This window comes from Tenrec ecaudatus, unplaced genomic scaffold (assembly GCF_050624435.1).
Source record: "Tenrec ecaudatus isolate mTenEca1 unplaced genomic scaffold, mTenEca1.hap1 Scaffold_309, whole genome shotgun sequence".
NCBI classification, from domain to species: Eukaryota; Metazoa; Chordata; class Mammalia; order Afrosoricida; family Tenrecidae; genus Tenrec; species Tenrec ecaudatus.
Window position 1 is genome coordinate 188766 of NW_027459033.1, and position 18391 is coordinate 207156.

The 18391-nt window shown below is 38.8% G+C and overlaps 1 protein-coding gene across 1 annotated transcript; it reads left to right on the forward strand.

Annotated features, from left to right (window-relative positions):
* Positions 1–2441: 2441 nt before the first annotated feature.
* On the forward strand, positions 2442–2930 carry LOC142436465 (translationally-controlled tumor protein-like). Its single transcript, XM_075540101.1, has one exon. It carries the CDS (start codon positions 2442–2444, stop codon positions 2928–2930), a length of 489 nt encoding a protein of 162 aa, XP_075396216.1.
* Positions 2931–18391: the final 15461 nt, after the last annotated feature.

An 18391-nucleotide genomic window follows, 5' to 3' on the forward strand; every position in this document is an offset into this window, starting at 1 on the left:
TGCCCTTTACTAAAGAAGCAAGCCTCACTTTTAATCCCATCCCGCCACCATTACACCGTGTCAGAAATGTTTAGAAAAAAATTCTAGTCACACTACTCACCTTTTCAATTCACAGTTGTAGAGGCTTTCAAGGCTCAGATATCATTCTGGACCACTCTCTTGACTCAAGTAGGTGAGTACCAGAGGAATCCAAGATGGGAACGTGGGACGGTAGGCTGCATCCTCCCAGGCTATGCAGAAGGATGAATCCAAGTTATGTAGGAAATATGGCAAGATGCTGTCTCAAGTCTGGAGATGCACAAGTATGGTGAGGCCCTGGACCTGGCCAAATCTGCACAGCTTACAGAGAGAATCCACTTACATTTATACTGGGGGAAACCACACCCACCAGGATAGCACCTCCCACTTCTGGCTGCTGACAGAAAATCTCTTCATGGATGTGATGGCATTACTTGTCACCTAGGCTGACATTATCGTAATCGTTAACCTTCTGAGAATCCTGGCCAAGCAAGCCGATAAAGAACCTAACCCATTACAAAAAACCGACTGTTCCATAAACCCAAGTGATTTCAATAACATTGAAGAACGTGAAAGGGAAGAGGGATGGGCAATACCCTTCCAAAAATGGCATCCAACCAGATGTGTTCAGTGTTGAGCTCTGAAGAAGAGTCCAGCACATTTTCTTAGTTTTTAAGTGTGTTTTGAAGGAATCATCACTAATTGGGGGGGTTTCCGTTTAAAGTGTATTTTCTTATAAATTAGGTGGGTAGAATTCTGTGGCTTATGTTACGTAGCCTATCAGCCATAGGTTAAGCCTCTCTTATTCTGTTGCTTCTGGGGCAAGTTCCTTGTCTGCTTGGACTATCTGTGGGATTAACTTGCTTTAGATAGCACTGTGTATGTGTATGTGTGCTTCAACATTACCTTGGATCTAGGAGGTTCACTGTGTAGGGACTGCTGGTCCACAGAAGAACTCTGATCCAGGTCTCCTTTCTTGCTGTAGTCAGGTCCTACATCTCTCTTTTCAATTCTCTATAATGCTTTCATAGATGAAAGGCTGTGCTGCTATACCTCAGGATAATCCCTTTACCTTTATCTCAGAAAGCTTATGAAGGGAGTAAAGGATTTACCAAACAGCCTGAATCCCTTTACCATGGAATGTCTTCACACATGATACCATCACAACTGATCCATCAGAGTTTCATTTTATATCATCAACATAAAATAAATCAAGCCCAGTAACACTGTGTCCATTCCCCCTCATAGCCAATCATTGGACAGACTAGAATTGCTCCCTAGTTCCCTCAATGCTGTCCATAATAGGATCCCCAAACTACTGGCTCTATTGCATGTCCTACTATCAGGAAAACAGAAAAATCACCCACATCCCTGCAGGCAACTGAAAATGTTTTCATTATATACCATAATCCAGAATAAGAGTAAAAATATTCTCACTGCCATTGCATCAGAGCAGACTAATAACTATTTAGGACAAGGTAGAACTGCCCCTGTGAGTTTTTATGACTGTAATTCTTTCTGGGATTAGAAAAACCACATATTTCTCCTATAAAGTACACGTGGACCATTCCATTTCCACTCAAGAGGAAGTATCAGGTACTTTGATAAAAACTAAAATATGTCTTTATGGGAGCAAACTTCTCACCTTTCTCAATTGGAAACTTGGTGAGTTTGAAGCCACCATCTCTTGATTAATAGACCCACTGAGCATACTACTCGACCAGACTCTAAACCTGACATCATTACGTAATTACTACACTACAAAGAATTATGACCCCAGAAAGTTGATACAGATAATGAACCTCTGCATATAATTAAGATATTTAAACACAATGAGGGCCCCGAATAGGTACTGAGCTTTAAAAGAGATAGAGAGTGAGCAGTACATACCAATCTGTTTGCCCTGTTTATATTGAATACAGCAAGTAAATCCATATCTTCAAAATTCAATATAGATTACACCCAGTTCACCCCAAAAGTAGACTTGTATGCTTTCTGTTACACATGCTCATTATGAAAGAAATAAATACAACACTTGTAAGGCTTTCACAAACAGAAAGTCATTCTCTTCCCATTGGGGTGGGTAGAAAGTTACATTTTATGTGACTGGACCAATACATAGCATAATGAGAATTTTAGAACTTATTGGGATTGTCAATGATTACATCTTGCTTGCATGCACAATAAGTGCCCATGGAAGCAGAAGTCAAGAGATCAAGTGAACCATGACAGTAGATAAATCTGCTTCAAAAGACATCTTGAAAGTGTTGAAAAGCACCCCGCCCCTTCTGCCAGATGCCCCTCCCCTTGCGCCGGCCGCCCCTCCCCCAGCGCCAACTGTAACTTTCGCTCCCTTCAGCGCTGTCCTCTTGGAGCTCCGAGCTGCCCGAAGCCAGCGCAGCCACCGCCCTCTCGCCACCGTCATGATCATCTACCGGGACCTCATCAGCCGAGATGAGCTGTTCTCTGACATGTACAAGATCTGGGAGATCACGGGCGGGCTGTGTCTGGAAGTGGAGGGCACCATGGTCCGCAGGGCCCAAGGCCACATCTATGACGCGCTCATCGGCGGCAACGCGTCCGCCGAAGGCACCGAGGGCGACGGGCCCGAGCACAAGGTGGTCACCGACGTGGACATCGTCATGAACCATCACTTGCAGGAGACCAGCTTCACCAAGGAGGCCTACAAAAGGTACATCAAGGACTACATGAAATCCCTCAAAGGCAAGCTGGAGGAGCGGAAGCCGGAACGCATGAAGCCCTTTATGACCGCCAATTTCAAGAAGTACCAGTTCTTTCAGGGCGAGAACACGATTCCCGACGGCATGGTGGCCCTGCTGGACTACTGCGAGGGCGGCGGGACCCCGTACATGATCTTCTTCAAGGACGGCTTAGAGATGGAGAAGTGCTGACAGTGGGCAACGCACGACTGACCGCCCGACCGCCCCTCCTCCTAGCTGTCTGCGGTCCGCCCACACGACACCAGGACCGAGACAAACGGAACTGATGCCATCATGAGCTCTGCGTCGACTTGTGACCTTGACTTGGAGCGGTGACCTTGATTTTTTGGAGCAGAGGCTTTTTTTTTTTGTTTAAGAAAAAAACACAAAAAAAATGTCGTGTAGGTTGTCTAAAAATAAAATGCATTTAAACAAAACTAAAATAAAGAGTTGGAAATGCAACCCAAAAAAGTGTTGAAAAGCAAAGATGTTACCTTGAGGATTTTAAAGTATGCCTGCAGAAGCCTTGGAATTTTCTGATTCTTTCTTTTTCCTCAAACCATTTTGAGAACTAATCCAGATATCACATCATTCAATAGTTGTATCTTGTCATGCAAATGACTATCAGTTTCAAACATTTTCTTTTGGCTTATATTTCTTTTTTGTTTGTTTGTTTTTGCTTAAATTTCTTGATAGCAACTCCTCATTATCTCCCACCAGGAACCCTTAATGTAGCTATAGTTTCTATAGAGTCACCCACACTGGGTTCTATATACCAAATATGTATAGAAAGATCCATAACAGTCTCAGAAGGCTGCCAACAATAACAACAACAGTAAAGAAATAAACTCAATTTGGAAACCAAAACCAGAAAGTATTAAAAAACAAGATTAAGGTGAAAGTGTATCAATAGGGAGATCAAATAACAAGTTTTTAACTTTCAAGTCAGATTTTTTATTTCAATCTGCTATAATCATCTCTCTAATACTCTGTCTGATAACCAGGTTATTCCCATCCCTTATTTATGGTCAGAGAGAAATCACCAGAAGCTTATTCCTTGTGTAGAACCCGCAAATGTATTTGGCCTTCAAATGTCATCCACAGCCTTCTCAAAATCAGAGTTAAAAAATTAAACTCTGATACAATTATCTCCTTAGATTTGAATGTGACTATTGGCAATCCTTTGATCAGCATGTTGGTGTTCTTCTCCATGTGGACTTAGTTGACGTTAGACTGAGATGACTGCTTGTTTAAAAACAAAGCTTAAGACCCCAGACACCATTCTTTCTGAGAGCAAGATACCATCTCATTTCTTCACCACACTTTGCTGTAGCACCCACACCTGTGGTTCCTTCAAAAGGGCACATACTGATCAGGGCAATGTCATAAGAACTAATTGTTCTTAGATTGAGCTAGGGTTAAGTGTGACCCCCACATCCACCCCTAACTCTGTGTTTTCTATTCACCTCTTCTCACCTTCCAGATTTTTTTTTACTTTAATGCAGATAACTTTATCAATCATCCCCTTGGAGCATATGATTCTTCTGCTTGTAGTGTCATTGATTTAGGGCATGTAATATATTTAAAACACAATTGAGAAAAGGAAATTAAAGAAGTGTGCAGACAGTATTTTCAATTTCCTGTGACCAAGGAATGTGAAAGTTATACATTCTTCAGTGCATAGAAAGGAAGACTGAAGAAGAATCAAAGTGTTAGAATATAGTAATGGCAGAAAACATTGACAGCACCATGGACTGCCGAAAGTGAAGACAAATCATTCTCAAGGACCAACACCTTGAGTTTCCGGGTAAGGCCATTTGTTATGAGAACTTAGTGCTTATTCTGCTCCCTCATTCCTTGTGTACTTTGAGAAAGTGCATACAAGCTTACTAACACATGTCCTAGCTAACAGATAAAATAAAAGACCGTGCAGGGCATCCATCAGGGTGACATCCAACCAGAGGTGTTAGTCCTTTACTGGATAAAGGGTTGGTATTCCAACCTACATTTGTGACATGGTTTATCACATAAGCTCACCCTGGTGGACTTATACAAATGGAAGACAATATCCATAATATATAAGAAAAATTAACACCCTTCTATTGGCTCTATATTCACTCACATCTCCCATGTACGACTGAGAAGATCTCTTCTCTAGGACTTCCAATGCGCTAAATCTCAATGGTAGCAGTCTCATCTTCTTTGCTAGAGTAATTTGGGATCACAGACCAACAAATAAGCCTTCACACAACAAGGGCTTCAAATTTACAAGGTAGCCTGATTGCCAATCTACTGAGTATCACGGCCTGACCAAGCTGACACAGAGAAGACGCACCTCAGGGAAATGAGATTTGCATCAGGGAAAGCATGCCAGAGACCAACTGCAAAGGCAGTGAAGGCAAAAAGATAGAGGGTGAACAAGACCTCAGAATTATGACACCCTGATTATGGTGAGTAAGGCATGGTGAATGTGCTCTGGAATGTCATTCAAACAATGCAAAGCAGACCTGTGTTCAAGCGCTGTCTTTCTGTTTGGAGCCCAGAGTATAACTGTTGATACGACCCCACACAGACCCCTCTCATGGAGTTCATTCAGCACCCTAGATAGCTGCCCCTTTCATGGTTTCTCAGGCTGTAAACGTATCATTGTCCTTCCCAGTGAAGTAACTGGTAGGAGTAGCACACAGACCATGTCCTTAGCTATCAAACGTTTCTGTCAAAGCACCACTAGGGCTAAATTCCCTACTCCACTGGGGTTACCAAAGAAGCATCATGATATAGCTGCCCAAGCACTGAGATGCACTGTGCAACCAGTGACACAACAATAAGGCATCACTGGTGGGAAAGATATGCAAAGCTAAGCTTCAAACATGGTGATATGGGAAATATAAAGAGGGTAACCAGTACATCCTCTCTGGATACCCATTTCTACTGAGTAGAGAAAATCTTCACAGATTCTGAATAGACATAGGAATACACTCATGCCAAATGTAGGACAACCAGAGATATAAATACCAGATGTGGTGCATATACATACATATATACACACATATATATATATATATATTATAAAGCTACTTAAGTATGGAAGTTTATTATTGTTGTGGCATATTACTTCAAATATAGGTAGTATGCAGGGTTGAGGGCTGTGTTGAGGTCATGTGGTGCTGGATCTTTGAGTTAGAGGAGAATAACAGATAACTAAATATTGTTGAGCGGAGATGAAGAAATCTTAATAGATGAGTAGGTACAGAGAATAGGATATATTAGCACAAGGGTAGGGTTTAAGCGATGTTATAATCATAAGTGGTCTTCTGACTAAGTATAATGTTTTTTTTTATAAATTAGAAAAGGGAATTTCAAGAGGTATTCTAGTACTTGATTGTTTATGTGAAAGGGTGTCACTGAGAAAATGAGGGGTGTGTCTTGAGGTAGTGGTGAATGTGGTATAGATAGAGTATATCTAGTAAGTAATCTAAAAGATTAACATATCAATTCCCTATATAGTACATGAAGAGCGCAACAGATCAATGTTACTGTGTTTATAAGAAAGCGACCCCCTTTTTTGGGGGGGGGGCGACACTCTGTTTAGCAGCTTTAAGTGTCAGTGTCACATGGGACATAGTGGAGAGGCATTGGGTTTCTGTGTCACACCAAATAGCCATCATCAATGCAGGGGTCCCAGAAAGGAAATGGAGGTCCAGTAGGAATGGAGGCTTGAGGTTTTAGTGGTGGGGAAAGGGCACTTCTAATCAGGGGGAGGTCATTAAGAGGTAAATGGCAGCACTGGTTAGTTGCCAAGTTGAAGGACTTGCTGTTATATGAAGTTCTGGGTTATCTGGGCGGTGTGGGAGATTAAAGTTTTTTAAAAAGAGAATAAAAATAATATACATTATAGTTATATTCTGACTGAGATTGGTTGAGTTTGCTAAAAGAGTCTTTCAGGCAGCCATGTTTTCCCCTGAAATTCAATCATTTGAAAAGAGTTCTGAGTGGAGAATTTCCTCATCAAAAATATGAATTTAAACGTATGTCTTTTATCTCAGATAAATAAACTTCTTAACCTGATATTTTTGAACTAAGAGAAATGAGCAAATGTCAATAAATTACACACATACACAAAAACCTATACCTGGCATTCACCAGAACATAAAATGACTAAATGAAAAATATACAAATATCAGGAAACTCCCTGAATAAAAAAGATCTGTGATTTGTCCTTCAGGAGACTGGACCTTAATATTTTGAAAGTTTAGGTTGGAGAAACCCCAGGTGATAAAATGGCACCCTCCTCATTAAAAAATAAACTCAATTAACCATGAACTAAGTGGAAGTGAAGATACAAAAATGTTGGGCCGAGATCAGACCTAATAAATTGAAAACAAAATGAAGTCAGGATCTTGAATGAGGAGTCAAGATTCCTGAGTATGCCCAGTTGGATAAGAAATCTTTCATTCCATTGGGGCTCCACTCAAGTTCCCCCTCAATGCAAGAGTATTTTGTTCTATTAAACTGGCATTTCATGATGCTCACCTTCCTGGCATAATCGCCAAAGACAAAGTTGGTGCATAAGCAAATGTGGTGAAGAAAGCTGAGGGTGCCTGATTATCAAAAGATATAGGGTCTGGGGTCTTAAAGGCTTGAAGGTAAAAAAGTGGCCATCTAGCTCAGAAGCAACAAAGCCTACATGGAAGGAGTACACCAGCCTGTGTGGTCCTGAGGTGTCAAAGGGATCAGGTATCCTCAGAACAAACAATCATATCATTGTGAATAAGGGGCTGTGCTGTGCGTAGTGGCGACCCAAAGTCCATCTGCAGGCAATTGGAGATTCCCTTACAGAAGGGCCGCAGGAATGAGATGAGCCAGTTAGGTTTCAATGTAGCAAAAATGAAACATACAACTTCCTTCTAGTTCCTAAATGCTTTCTACCCCGCAACTATCCTGATCCCAATTCTACCTTACAAATCTGGCTAGACAAAAGGATGTACACTGGTACAGTTCGGTACTGGAAACACAGGGAATCCAGGGTGGATGATACCTTCAGAACCAGTGCTACAAGTGGCAATACTGGGAGGGTGGAGGGAGGAAGGGGTGGAAAGGGAGAACCGATTGCAAGGATCTATATATAACCTCCTCCATGGGGGACAGACAACAGAAAAGTGGGTGAAAGGAGACGTTGGACAGTGTAAGATATGACAAAATAATTTTTAAATTATCGAGGGTTCAAGAGGGTGGGGGGAGTGGAGGTGGGGGAGATGAACTGATGCCAGTGGCTTAAGTGGAGAAAAAATGTTTTGAGAATGATGAGGGCAATGCATGTACAGATGTGCTTTACGCGATTGATATATGTATGGGTTGTGATAAGAGTTGTATGATAAAATGATTAAAAACAAAACAAAAGAAATCTTTCATTCCAATTATCCAGTATTAGTCACTGTGATTACTGTTTGGGCATAAAAAGACTTAAACTGGTGCAAAGAAGATAAAAATTACTTTAGACATGGTAGTCAAGTGAAATATACAAGGCTGATTACTGTGACCCACTGGCTCAGAAGCACATGTCCAAGTCTGTTTTTTACCAGTAACAGTGCATTGGACATGCTATCAATCAGTAACCATGTTTTCTAGGATTAGCAGCCACATCATTTACATGGATCATGAAAAGTCATATTTTCTTCTTGGGAAAACAAAAGAAAACTCTTGTGTCCTAGATTGAGACCAGGCTGTCTGTGGGGTCTTTGACACCTTAAAGCATGTTGGACTTTGTTCTAGTTGATTGCTATAGACAAATTCATCACCTCAACATATATGGTGTTTTTGTACAGTGATTCACCTCCAGAATGCCCTTTCCTGGTACCACTAACAAAAATAGTACTTTGAGTTCATCCAGAAAGTAGCCTGTGTGATTCCAGCAGAAACTACATTGAAACACTACTAATTGGATCACAGAATTTCACAGTTACTTAAAAACGAGTTGATATTAACTTGTTATAAATACACATACCATATGACAGCTAGATCCCCACAAGTATTTATTCATATAAAAGTATATATGTTCAGAAAATAGTGGTACAGGATTATTAATATATTCTTTAATAAAATTTTAGAAAATAGTGTATAAAACATTACCAAATTCCTATATATTGGTGAGGTCATAAAAATATTTGTATATAAATAAAATTAATGATCCATAAAATTTATGTTGCATCTATAGAAGTCAGCAGATGAGAAAATTGAGCGCACACACTACTAAAGAGTTATAAAGCTTTGTCATAATTCCTAATGCTTCTCTGCAATATGGGTTTTTCATATGTACAGTGAAGTTTTTGGATTCACTAAATCTGTTACTACATTCCTTACATTCCTAAATCTGTTACTATGTTCCTTACATTCATAAGTCTTCCCTTTACTTTGAGTTGTTATATGGTTAATGAGGTGTTATATGTTATATGTTATACTTTGAGTTGTTATATGGTTAATGAGGTGTGAGTATTGAATAAATTAGTTCCTACATTCATTACTGTAATAATGTCTTCTCTCCACTATGAATTCTCATATGTTGATTGAGTTCTGAGGAATTATTAAAGGCATTTCCACATTCCTTACACTCATAAAACCTCTGCCCACTGTGAATACTCATATGTATTTTGAGGTTTGTGGATTGAGTAAATGTTCTCTTGTATTCCTTACACTCATAAGGCCTCTCCCCACTGTGAATTCTCATATGTTGTGTAAAGCTAGCAGATCTAGTAAAAGTTTTTTCTCAGTCTTTACGTTTATAAGGCCTACTTCCAGTGTAAACTCGCATATGTCTAGTATGAACTGAGGCTCTAAGAAAAGCTTTGCCACATTCCTCTGCTGTGAGTTTTCAAATGTTGAATGACACATGTGTCTTGAGTAAAAGCCTTCCCACAGTGCTTGCATTCATGAGATTGAGCTCCATTGAAAATTTCAATATCATCCGTGAGTGTTGATGGATCTCCATGGAGTTTTCTATATTATTTATTGTCACCTTTGCTTTCTTTTAGAAATTCTATTGTAATGTTCATATTGTTTTTTCCATTTTTGTTAAACTTGTCAGCATTGAACTGAGTATGAAATTGCTTGTTATGCTGTAGTGAAGGTAAATGCTTGAATGATTTTCCATCCCAAAGATGTTCCATGGGATATAAGTGTTCTGGTCTTTTTAATTCAGGAAGAATTCCAATTTGACTGGAGAGCTCATGAATAGTATTTACTTCATATATTCTAGAGGATATCAAGGGCAAATACTTTCTACTAAAACAAGCAGGTAAAAAGAAGGTTTTTACCATTTTATTATGCCCATAGATAGTAAACATACACAATTTATCTCAATTATCTAACAAATCATAAATTTAAATATCAGATACAATCATAATGGTTGGTGAGTTAATAAAATATGGAGAAATTATATAAGTGGGCATATGAGAAATATATTTAAATATTTAAAAGTAATTCACAGGGATTAAAACTATATATCTGCAATAAATATTTTAAGTGTACTATTAAAATAAATGTTGACACTTTATATTGAGTGCCATTTCTTTAGTCATAATTTTGGTAATTGAATTAATATATGTATAGGTTATACATTTGTATATGCAACCATATTTGTAATGCATATGCTTTTATATTATATTCTAATAGATATATGGATAGAGATATAAGCTGTAATTTAGTCATTCTACTCATTGTGACGCTATAAGGTAGATAGGAATATTAATTTTTATCAGAACAATAATATCGTATTTCTCATAATGTGTGGTCGATGTGTTAGAACCACTCTCCTTTCAGTTAGCAATGAAATGCTTAATATCATGCACCACAAGCCTTATGTTTCTGTGACTGCATATGCATATATACAAACATACATTTATTTTCATCTACAATAACATGAGATGGAATTAAATGTTTTCTGGAATAATTTCTATTTTTTCATGGATTTTGGTTTGTTGATGTACCAACTATGTCTCAAAATTCACTTTGAGTGGATTATGACTCAGTTCAACACTTCAGGTGCATGTAAAAATTTACCCGTAGTTTTCTGAGATGATAGCTTTTCAATGCAGTACAAGGCCTTAGGTTTCTCCCTTGGAACAGGTGGTGGTTTAGAACTGCCAAACTTGTGGTTAGCAGGCAATATTCAAAGAGCAATTGGCAATTAAACACATCTTAGAAGTTTATCACTAACAATAATGTGTACAGTTTCTAATTAGAAGATCAAATTAAAAACTACGGGACACAATGCAGATGTAACACTAATGATGAAAAGTGACTTTTTTTTTTTCCTTCACCACTACACCAGGTGAATTAGGTGTTGGCTACTAAGACATAGTGCTGGTGAAAAGAACGTTGATCACCAACTTAATATGAGGTGATCTATATGTGTAGACGGTGTGTTGATTATGCACAGATATTTATTTTACATCATTTATATTTTTACATATTTATATATATAAACAGCATATTCCTACATGTACATGTAAAGACAGGGTATTATAAGATGATAAGACAATTTTGGCTCTGAGCGGCTTATCTGTAAGTATTAAAGAAGGAGATCACCAAAGGATTGATTCTTTAGAGGCACTGGCAGGTTCTGAGTTGCCTCATTTTGCTATTAGATGAGTACTTAATCATCTACTCTACATGTACTTAAAATGTCAAAATGCTCGCTTCGGTCTCTTTCCTCATACATGTACTTAAATAACATAATATATCCTTCCAACTAAAATCTGGAGCATTGCTCTCTCTCAAATAAATTACACTCACCTCAAAAGTGGGTTCTTGTTATCTTGCTTTACACTTCCAAGAAACTTACAGATTTTTTGTAATATGGAGGTACTTGTATCATTTTTCAAGAATCTTACCATTACATTTTCAGTGGTTAGTTTTTTCTTAATCATTAACATATGAGAAGCAGAACCAATTATGCATATTGAAGTTCACAGTAGGAAACAAAAAGAACAGCATTATACACAGACAAGAAGTAGCTATGAGACAAGAAATACTTTGTCGTGTAAATATTTTTTGATGTTTTAACCATGTTCAAAGAGAAATTAGCAATTAAGCATCCTTGAAGATTAACAACAACAGTAACATATGTAGTTTATAATTAGAAGAGCAAATTAAAAAGCTATGGTGCACAGGGCAGATGTAACACTAAAGATGAATGTGGTTTTCTTTTCTTTCATGAACACAGGTGTTGTAGTAATGTCTAAAATTAATGAAAACACAAGGGCAGGCATTTGTGCAGAATGTTCTTGGGCAATTGAGACTTTTACTTACAAATTTATCAAGTAAAATTTCTTCCATAAAGAGTTGGTCAATGCTTTCGTGACACAATGATCCTGAATGAATTTTCTGCCCTCTCCCATGACATTTCTCTTACTACTCTGAGAGAACAAAGTAGATTTTACCAGCATACTGCTCCTGACAGAAAAAAAAGTCCTATTAACATTTCCCTGAAGCTGTTTCAATACTTTGATTTTTCAAGATTTCAAAAAGTATGCAGGTGTGAATAATTTGCAAAATAAATTACTTTTTCCCTTTCAAACATTTAATAAATGCACTAATACTATGGTTACATAGGTGGTACACATTGTGCTGGTAACTGGAACATCAGAAATTTGATATTGACATCCTGGTCTGTGGGTGAAAAATGAGATTTTGGCTATTTTTAACTGCATGGGGCTCTTCTTCTGTCACTGTATCAGAGAATGTTCCATTATGATTCGGTGTTTACCAGTGGCTTATATTCCAGAAGTGGAACACTTCTTCCTTACTACAAGTCTGCTCAGTTGGGAAGTTGCACAGTTGCACAGATACCTGTTTAGCATGGGCAATACTGCTAGTATTTGAAATACTTGTGTAGCTTCCATAATAAAATCATGGAAGTTTAATATTGTGCAAAACTGACAGAGTAGTGGCAGACTGTAATATGTAGAGATTTGTGATCATGGGAAACTTTGGATATAATCAGAACTGAGATAAAATTAACTTTATTGTCATATTTAACCAGGTATCCCTATCCCTTATCCCAGTGACGGAGGCAACAATCACCTGTATTTGGTAAATAATGCATTAATTTGAAATAAGCTATTCATACCTACTATCACTAAGTTCTTGAAGGTCTCCACCATCACATCTCTGTAGAGTTGCTTCTGAGAAACACCCAGCAGTGCCCATCCTTCAGTGGTAAAATCCACGGCCTCACCCTCACCAGTCACTGAGTCCAAAATTAGTCCACATATTCAGCTTCATCTGAGGATTAAGCATTCAAACATGTGTGAAAAGAAAGATGCAGCTTAAAGTGCTGATCAACTTTCATTTGATAAGGATTTGACAAATGGTTGTGTGTTCCATAAAGTCTACCTTTGGGTTTTGTCATTATTGTCATTCTCGAACCATCTACATTCACTTCTCCAAAGATTTCAATTCATCTCATAGACTTACCAATATGAACACCATTCAGAATTTGTGCGCAAAACTTCCATTACCTTTAATTCTCTTTTCTACTAACTTTGTGACACGTCCGCCAGTTGATTACATAGCAAACATCACTGCCCATTTGGACTGTCCAATGTCCATCTGTATCCTATAGTAATAGTTTATGATAGAAACTCTCTACTATAAACACCATCGTCTACATTATATTTTTTCTGTGTGTGGGTGTGGAGCAACACCTTCCATAGCAAATAATTGAATATATAGTTTAAAAACAAGTTAATTTGGAAATATTAACTAGAGATACTGAAGACTGGAAACTTGTTTGTTTTAGGGCTTTTATCAACCATTTGAGGAGCTATCATGACATCAACAAATGAAGGAGCTGGGACTGCCCTTTCTCTCACATCCTCTCTTCAGAGATGAAAAAGGAAAGACATAACAATGGTCATGCCAAGAAAGCCACTGGCTGCAGATACACTATTTGCTGCATGAACTGTGCCTGCTGTGAGCCCAGAGACCAGGCCATGAAGAACTTTGTAATAGAGAACAATGTAGACCACAGCCTTCAGAGACATTTCCATAGCGAATGCCTTAGTGCATATATGCTTCCCAAGCTGTATGGGAAGTCATGTTATTTTGTGAGTTGTGCTACTCACAGCAAGGTTGTCAGGAACCAGTGACTTGAATCCCAGAACCTTCACATGAAGTCTAAACCTTCCCACCCCATTTTACACCTACAGGTACAGTCCGACGACCATCTCCAAAGCCTAAGCAAAGATTAGAAGCTGAAGGGAAACAAACCTGAAAAAAAGGGAAACTGTTCTTTAAAAACAAAAGAAAGAAAGAAACAAATTGCATAAAAAATTCAAATGTACTGTACAGTATTATGGATAAACAATGTTTCAATAACTGACTGAATATTAATTAATATGATTAAACAAACACATTGGGAATTGTCTATGTTCCCAAATTTGGAAAACAAGTACTTGTCTGCAGACTGGTCGATGTGCATATTAATGTGAATTCTACAAAAGAGACATTTAAATTAACTCTCAAATTTTAAAACTATTATCATTATGACACAAATATAAAATGATGCTAAAATAACTCAGAGACACCTTTAATTCCAGATCAACGGAACTGCCAGGAATCCAAGATGGATGTAGAACTTCTGAAATTTGTGGTGATATCAGATGGTTGTTATATATGATCTAGTAAGATAATACCATAAAAATGCTGGTCTGTCTTTTGGCACTTATAAGCATCCTTAATGTGAAAAATAGTGCAAGCTATTCAAACAGAATAATGGGATGTTGTTGAGTAATTTAAAATCAGTAAAGATACTATTTTTTTAAATCTGGAAAACTAGGCATAATAAAAAACATGGTATCAAGATGGAAGAAAATCAAATTAATAACATATGACAAAGAGGTATTTCTTGATTAAAGTTGATAGAATGTAAAGAGATTACTAAGGAAGATCCCAGACTATAGCCTTGAGTATTGATTCAAAAACAGAACAAAGAAAATTAAATTCTTACAACTGAACCAATAAAGAGCATTCCTAATAGTTTGAGCATAATTTTAAATCAAGATTTTTATTTATGCACAAGTGGCATAGGGGAAAAGGTAGTGTATACAAACATTCCTGGGCAAGGTCTAGGTAGTATGGCAGGGGTCAGACCAAATCTAGGGATACATATGGAAGCCAATTCAAAATGAGAGGGCAAAGGGAAAAAAAAAAGGACAACGGGGTACTAACCCACCAAAGGGGAGGGTATTGTTTATCTCCACAGGGAAAGAGGGGCCAGACTTCAGCCCGGTGCTCCATGACACGAATGAAACATACTAGCATGAAGAAGGGAACCAATAGAGAGGTTTGAGGGGCGGGCCACAATCCCAACTACCTGGACAGTCTCCCCCCCCCCCCCCCCGCCAAGAAGAATGTACTTCAGAGGACCACACTGAAACTACAGCTCAGGGAAAGGGACATGTCTCATCAGAGCACACAGGTGCAAAGGAAGGAGGTGCAAGGGAGAGCAGGGCACATGCTGGGCCACCAAGTCCTGAGGACGATATTCCAGCTCAGAGCAGCCAATGCATAGAGAGGTCCATAGGGCTGGCCCCACTACGCGGCACAACATCCTTCACTGACCCATAGCATGATGGGGAACAACACTGGAGACACTGGGAATTGTGTCCAATCTGACCCCACCACACCGAGGCAAAACACTAAAGGTGTGTGACAGAACAACAAGGGGAGCAGAACATTGAGTCCCAAGGGAATATAAAAAATAGACTTTGGGGCCAGGAGTGGCACCTCATCACACTCCACCAGAAAACACTCCTAAAGGTCAACAAACAGACCTTGAACTATTTACAGCAGTGGTTCTCAACCTTCCTAATGCCACGACCCTCTAATACAGTTTCTCATGTTGTGGTGACCCCCCCCCCCAAGCCATAGAATTATTTTTGTTGCTACTTCATAACTATAGTTTTGCTAGTGTTGTGAATTGGGCGACTCCTGTGGCAGTGTCGTTCGATCCCCCACCCCCCCAAGGAGTCACGACCCACAAGTTGAGAACTGCTGATTTACAGGCTTTTCTTTTTGTTATTTCGTTTCTTTTGTTGCTTTGCTTTGTACTGTCTTATTTTTTGTGCATATTATTATCTATGTAGGTCTATCTAGATAAGGTAGGTAGGACAAAGAATCTGGAGGAAAAAACAATGGAACTGGCAGTTCCGGGGGTATCTGGGAGAGGGGGATTTGGGGGAAAGGAAATATGTGTTAACAAATGCAGGGGCAAAGGAACCAAAATCAATGGCAAGGAGGGAATGGGAGACCAGGTAGGCCTTGACAAAGAGCAAAGTAACTAAGAGGAATTACTGAAACCCAAATGAAGTCTGAGAATGAGAGTGGGACATGAGGAAAGGAATAGAAAATAGAGCAAATAACTAGGAGGCAAAGGGCATTTAGAGATATCTAAATACAGACATGTATACATGTAAATATGTTTATATATGATGATGTGCATATATTTATAGTTTTAGTATTAAATTAGCAGATGGACATTGGGCTTCTACTCAATGCCAGAACATTTTGTTCTGTTAAACTGGCATTCCATGATGCTCACCTTCCTGACAAGATCACTGAAGACAAAGCGGTATATAAGCAAATGTGGTAAAGAAAGCTTAAGATGACCGGGTATCAGAAGATATAACGTCTGGCATCTCAAAGGCTTGAAGATAAACAAGCTGCCATCTAGCTCAGAAGCAATAAAGCCCACATGGAAGAAGCACAACAACCTGTGTGATCACAAGTTGTCAATGGAATCAGGCATCAGAAATCAAAGGGGGAAAATCATATCATTGTGAATGAGGGGGAGTTCGGAGTGGAGACCCAAGGTCCATCTGTAGGCAACTGGACATCCCCTTACAGAGGTTTGTGAGAGGAAAGCAGCCAGTCAGTATGCAGTATACCACTGAAGAAACATACAACTTTCATCTAGCTCTTTATTGTTCCTCCCCCCTACTACCATGATCCCAATTCTACCTTTGAAACCTGGCTAGACCAGAGGATGTACACTGGTACGGATAAGAACTGGAAACACAGGGAATCCAGGAGAGATAAACCCGTCAGGACAAATAATGAGAGTAGCGATACCATGAGGATAAGGGGAAGGTGGGATAGAAAGAGGGAACCAATCACAATCATATGGGTCTGGGTCTCCACTCCGAACTCCCCCTCATTCACAATGATATGATTTTTTCCCTTGGCATCAGCTGTTCATTTTCCCCTCCTTCCCTGTTCCCCCCTCCCTTATGAACACTTGATAATTTATAAATTAATATTACTTTGTTATATCTTACACAGTCCATCATCTCCCTTCACCCACTTTTCTGTTGTCCATCCCCCAGGGAGGAGGTTATATGTAGATCCTTGTGATCAGCTCCCACTTCCTACCCACTCCTCCCTCCCGGTATCACCACTCTCACCACTGATCCTGAGGGGTTCATCTGTCCTGGATTCCCTGTGTTTCCAGTTCCCATCTGCACCACTGTGCATACTGTGGTCTAACCAGGTTTTCAAGGTAGAATTGGTATCATGATAATGGGGTGGGGTGGGGGAGGAGGAAGTGTTTAAGAACTAGAAGAAAGTTGTGAGTTTAATTATTGCAACCCTGAAAAAAAAAGTTTTTATTTTATTTGGATCCATAATCTGTGGCAAAAACTGTCAATAAATCCAAAAACATATTTTATTGGAGAAAATCTTCTGCAAAGGATCCACTTAAAGTGTTGAAATCAACACGGGGAGCTTGGCTCAAACCAGACCATGGTATATTCATTACAACATATCCAATATTTTTAAAGTGGACAATGAGTAAAGCTAAAAATTAATTTATTTTAATTGTTGTGTTATTTGTGCAGAATATTGACTACACCACAGACAGGAAGAAGAATAAACAAATCTATCTTGGATGGAGCACTAATGAAACATTTGGCTGCTAACTGCTCAGTCAGTAGTTTAAAACTTCCAGCCACTTCACTGGAGAAAAATAAGACTTTCTATTCCCACACATAGTTCCAGTGTAAGAAACCCATGGGGACAGCTCTACCCTCTCCTTTTAGGCTGTAATGACTTTCAGTCCTTTCTATCACAGTGAGTTTGTATTTTTGTCTCTTAGAAGAAGTTCAGGAAAAATGTCATTAAAATCAAAGATGTTGAGGTATTATTCCCTCATACATGGGACATATTACAGGAATGGAATAGTTCAGAGAAAAGAACATGGTTTTTTGTTTAAGTTTAACAAAAAATAGAACCATCTTCAATGGCTGTATTTTAACAATAGAGTGTACTTTAACAATACAGGGGCTAATTATGTCAGGCATTGTGGAGATAGTGAAAGACAAGGCAGGATTTCCTTCTGTTGTGCAAAGGGTCATTAGGAATGAGGAGTGCATCTACCAACCTAAGTATCACCATCCATAAAAAAATAATTCCCACATATTGACCAACTGGATACATTGCCATCAGATTCATTCTGTTAATGAAGCCCTTATACGATTACATTTCTAAACCGTGAAAGAGCTCAAGCTCCCATTTTCAGAAATCTATAGAAAATGTTTGACTGAATGAAGTGAATAAAGAAGACTGTAGGGCTGAAGAAATGCTGACACTAGACAAAC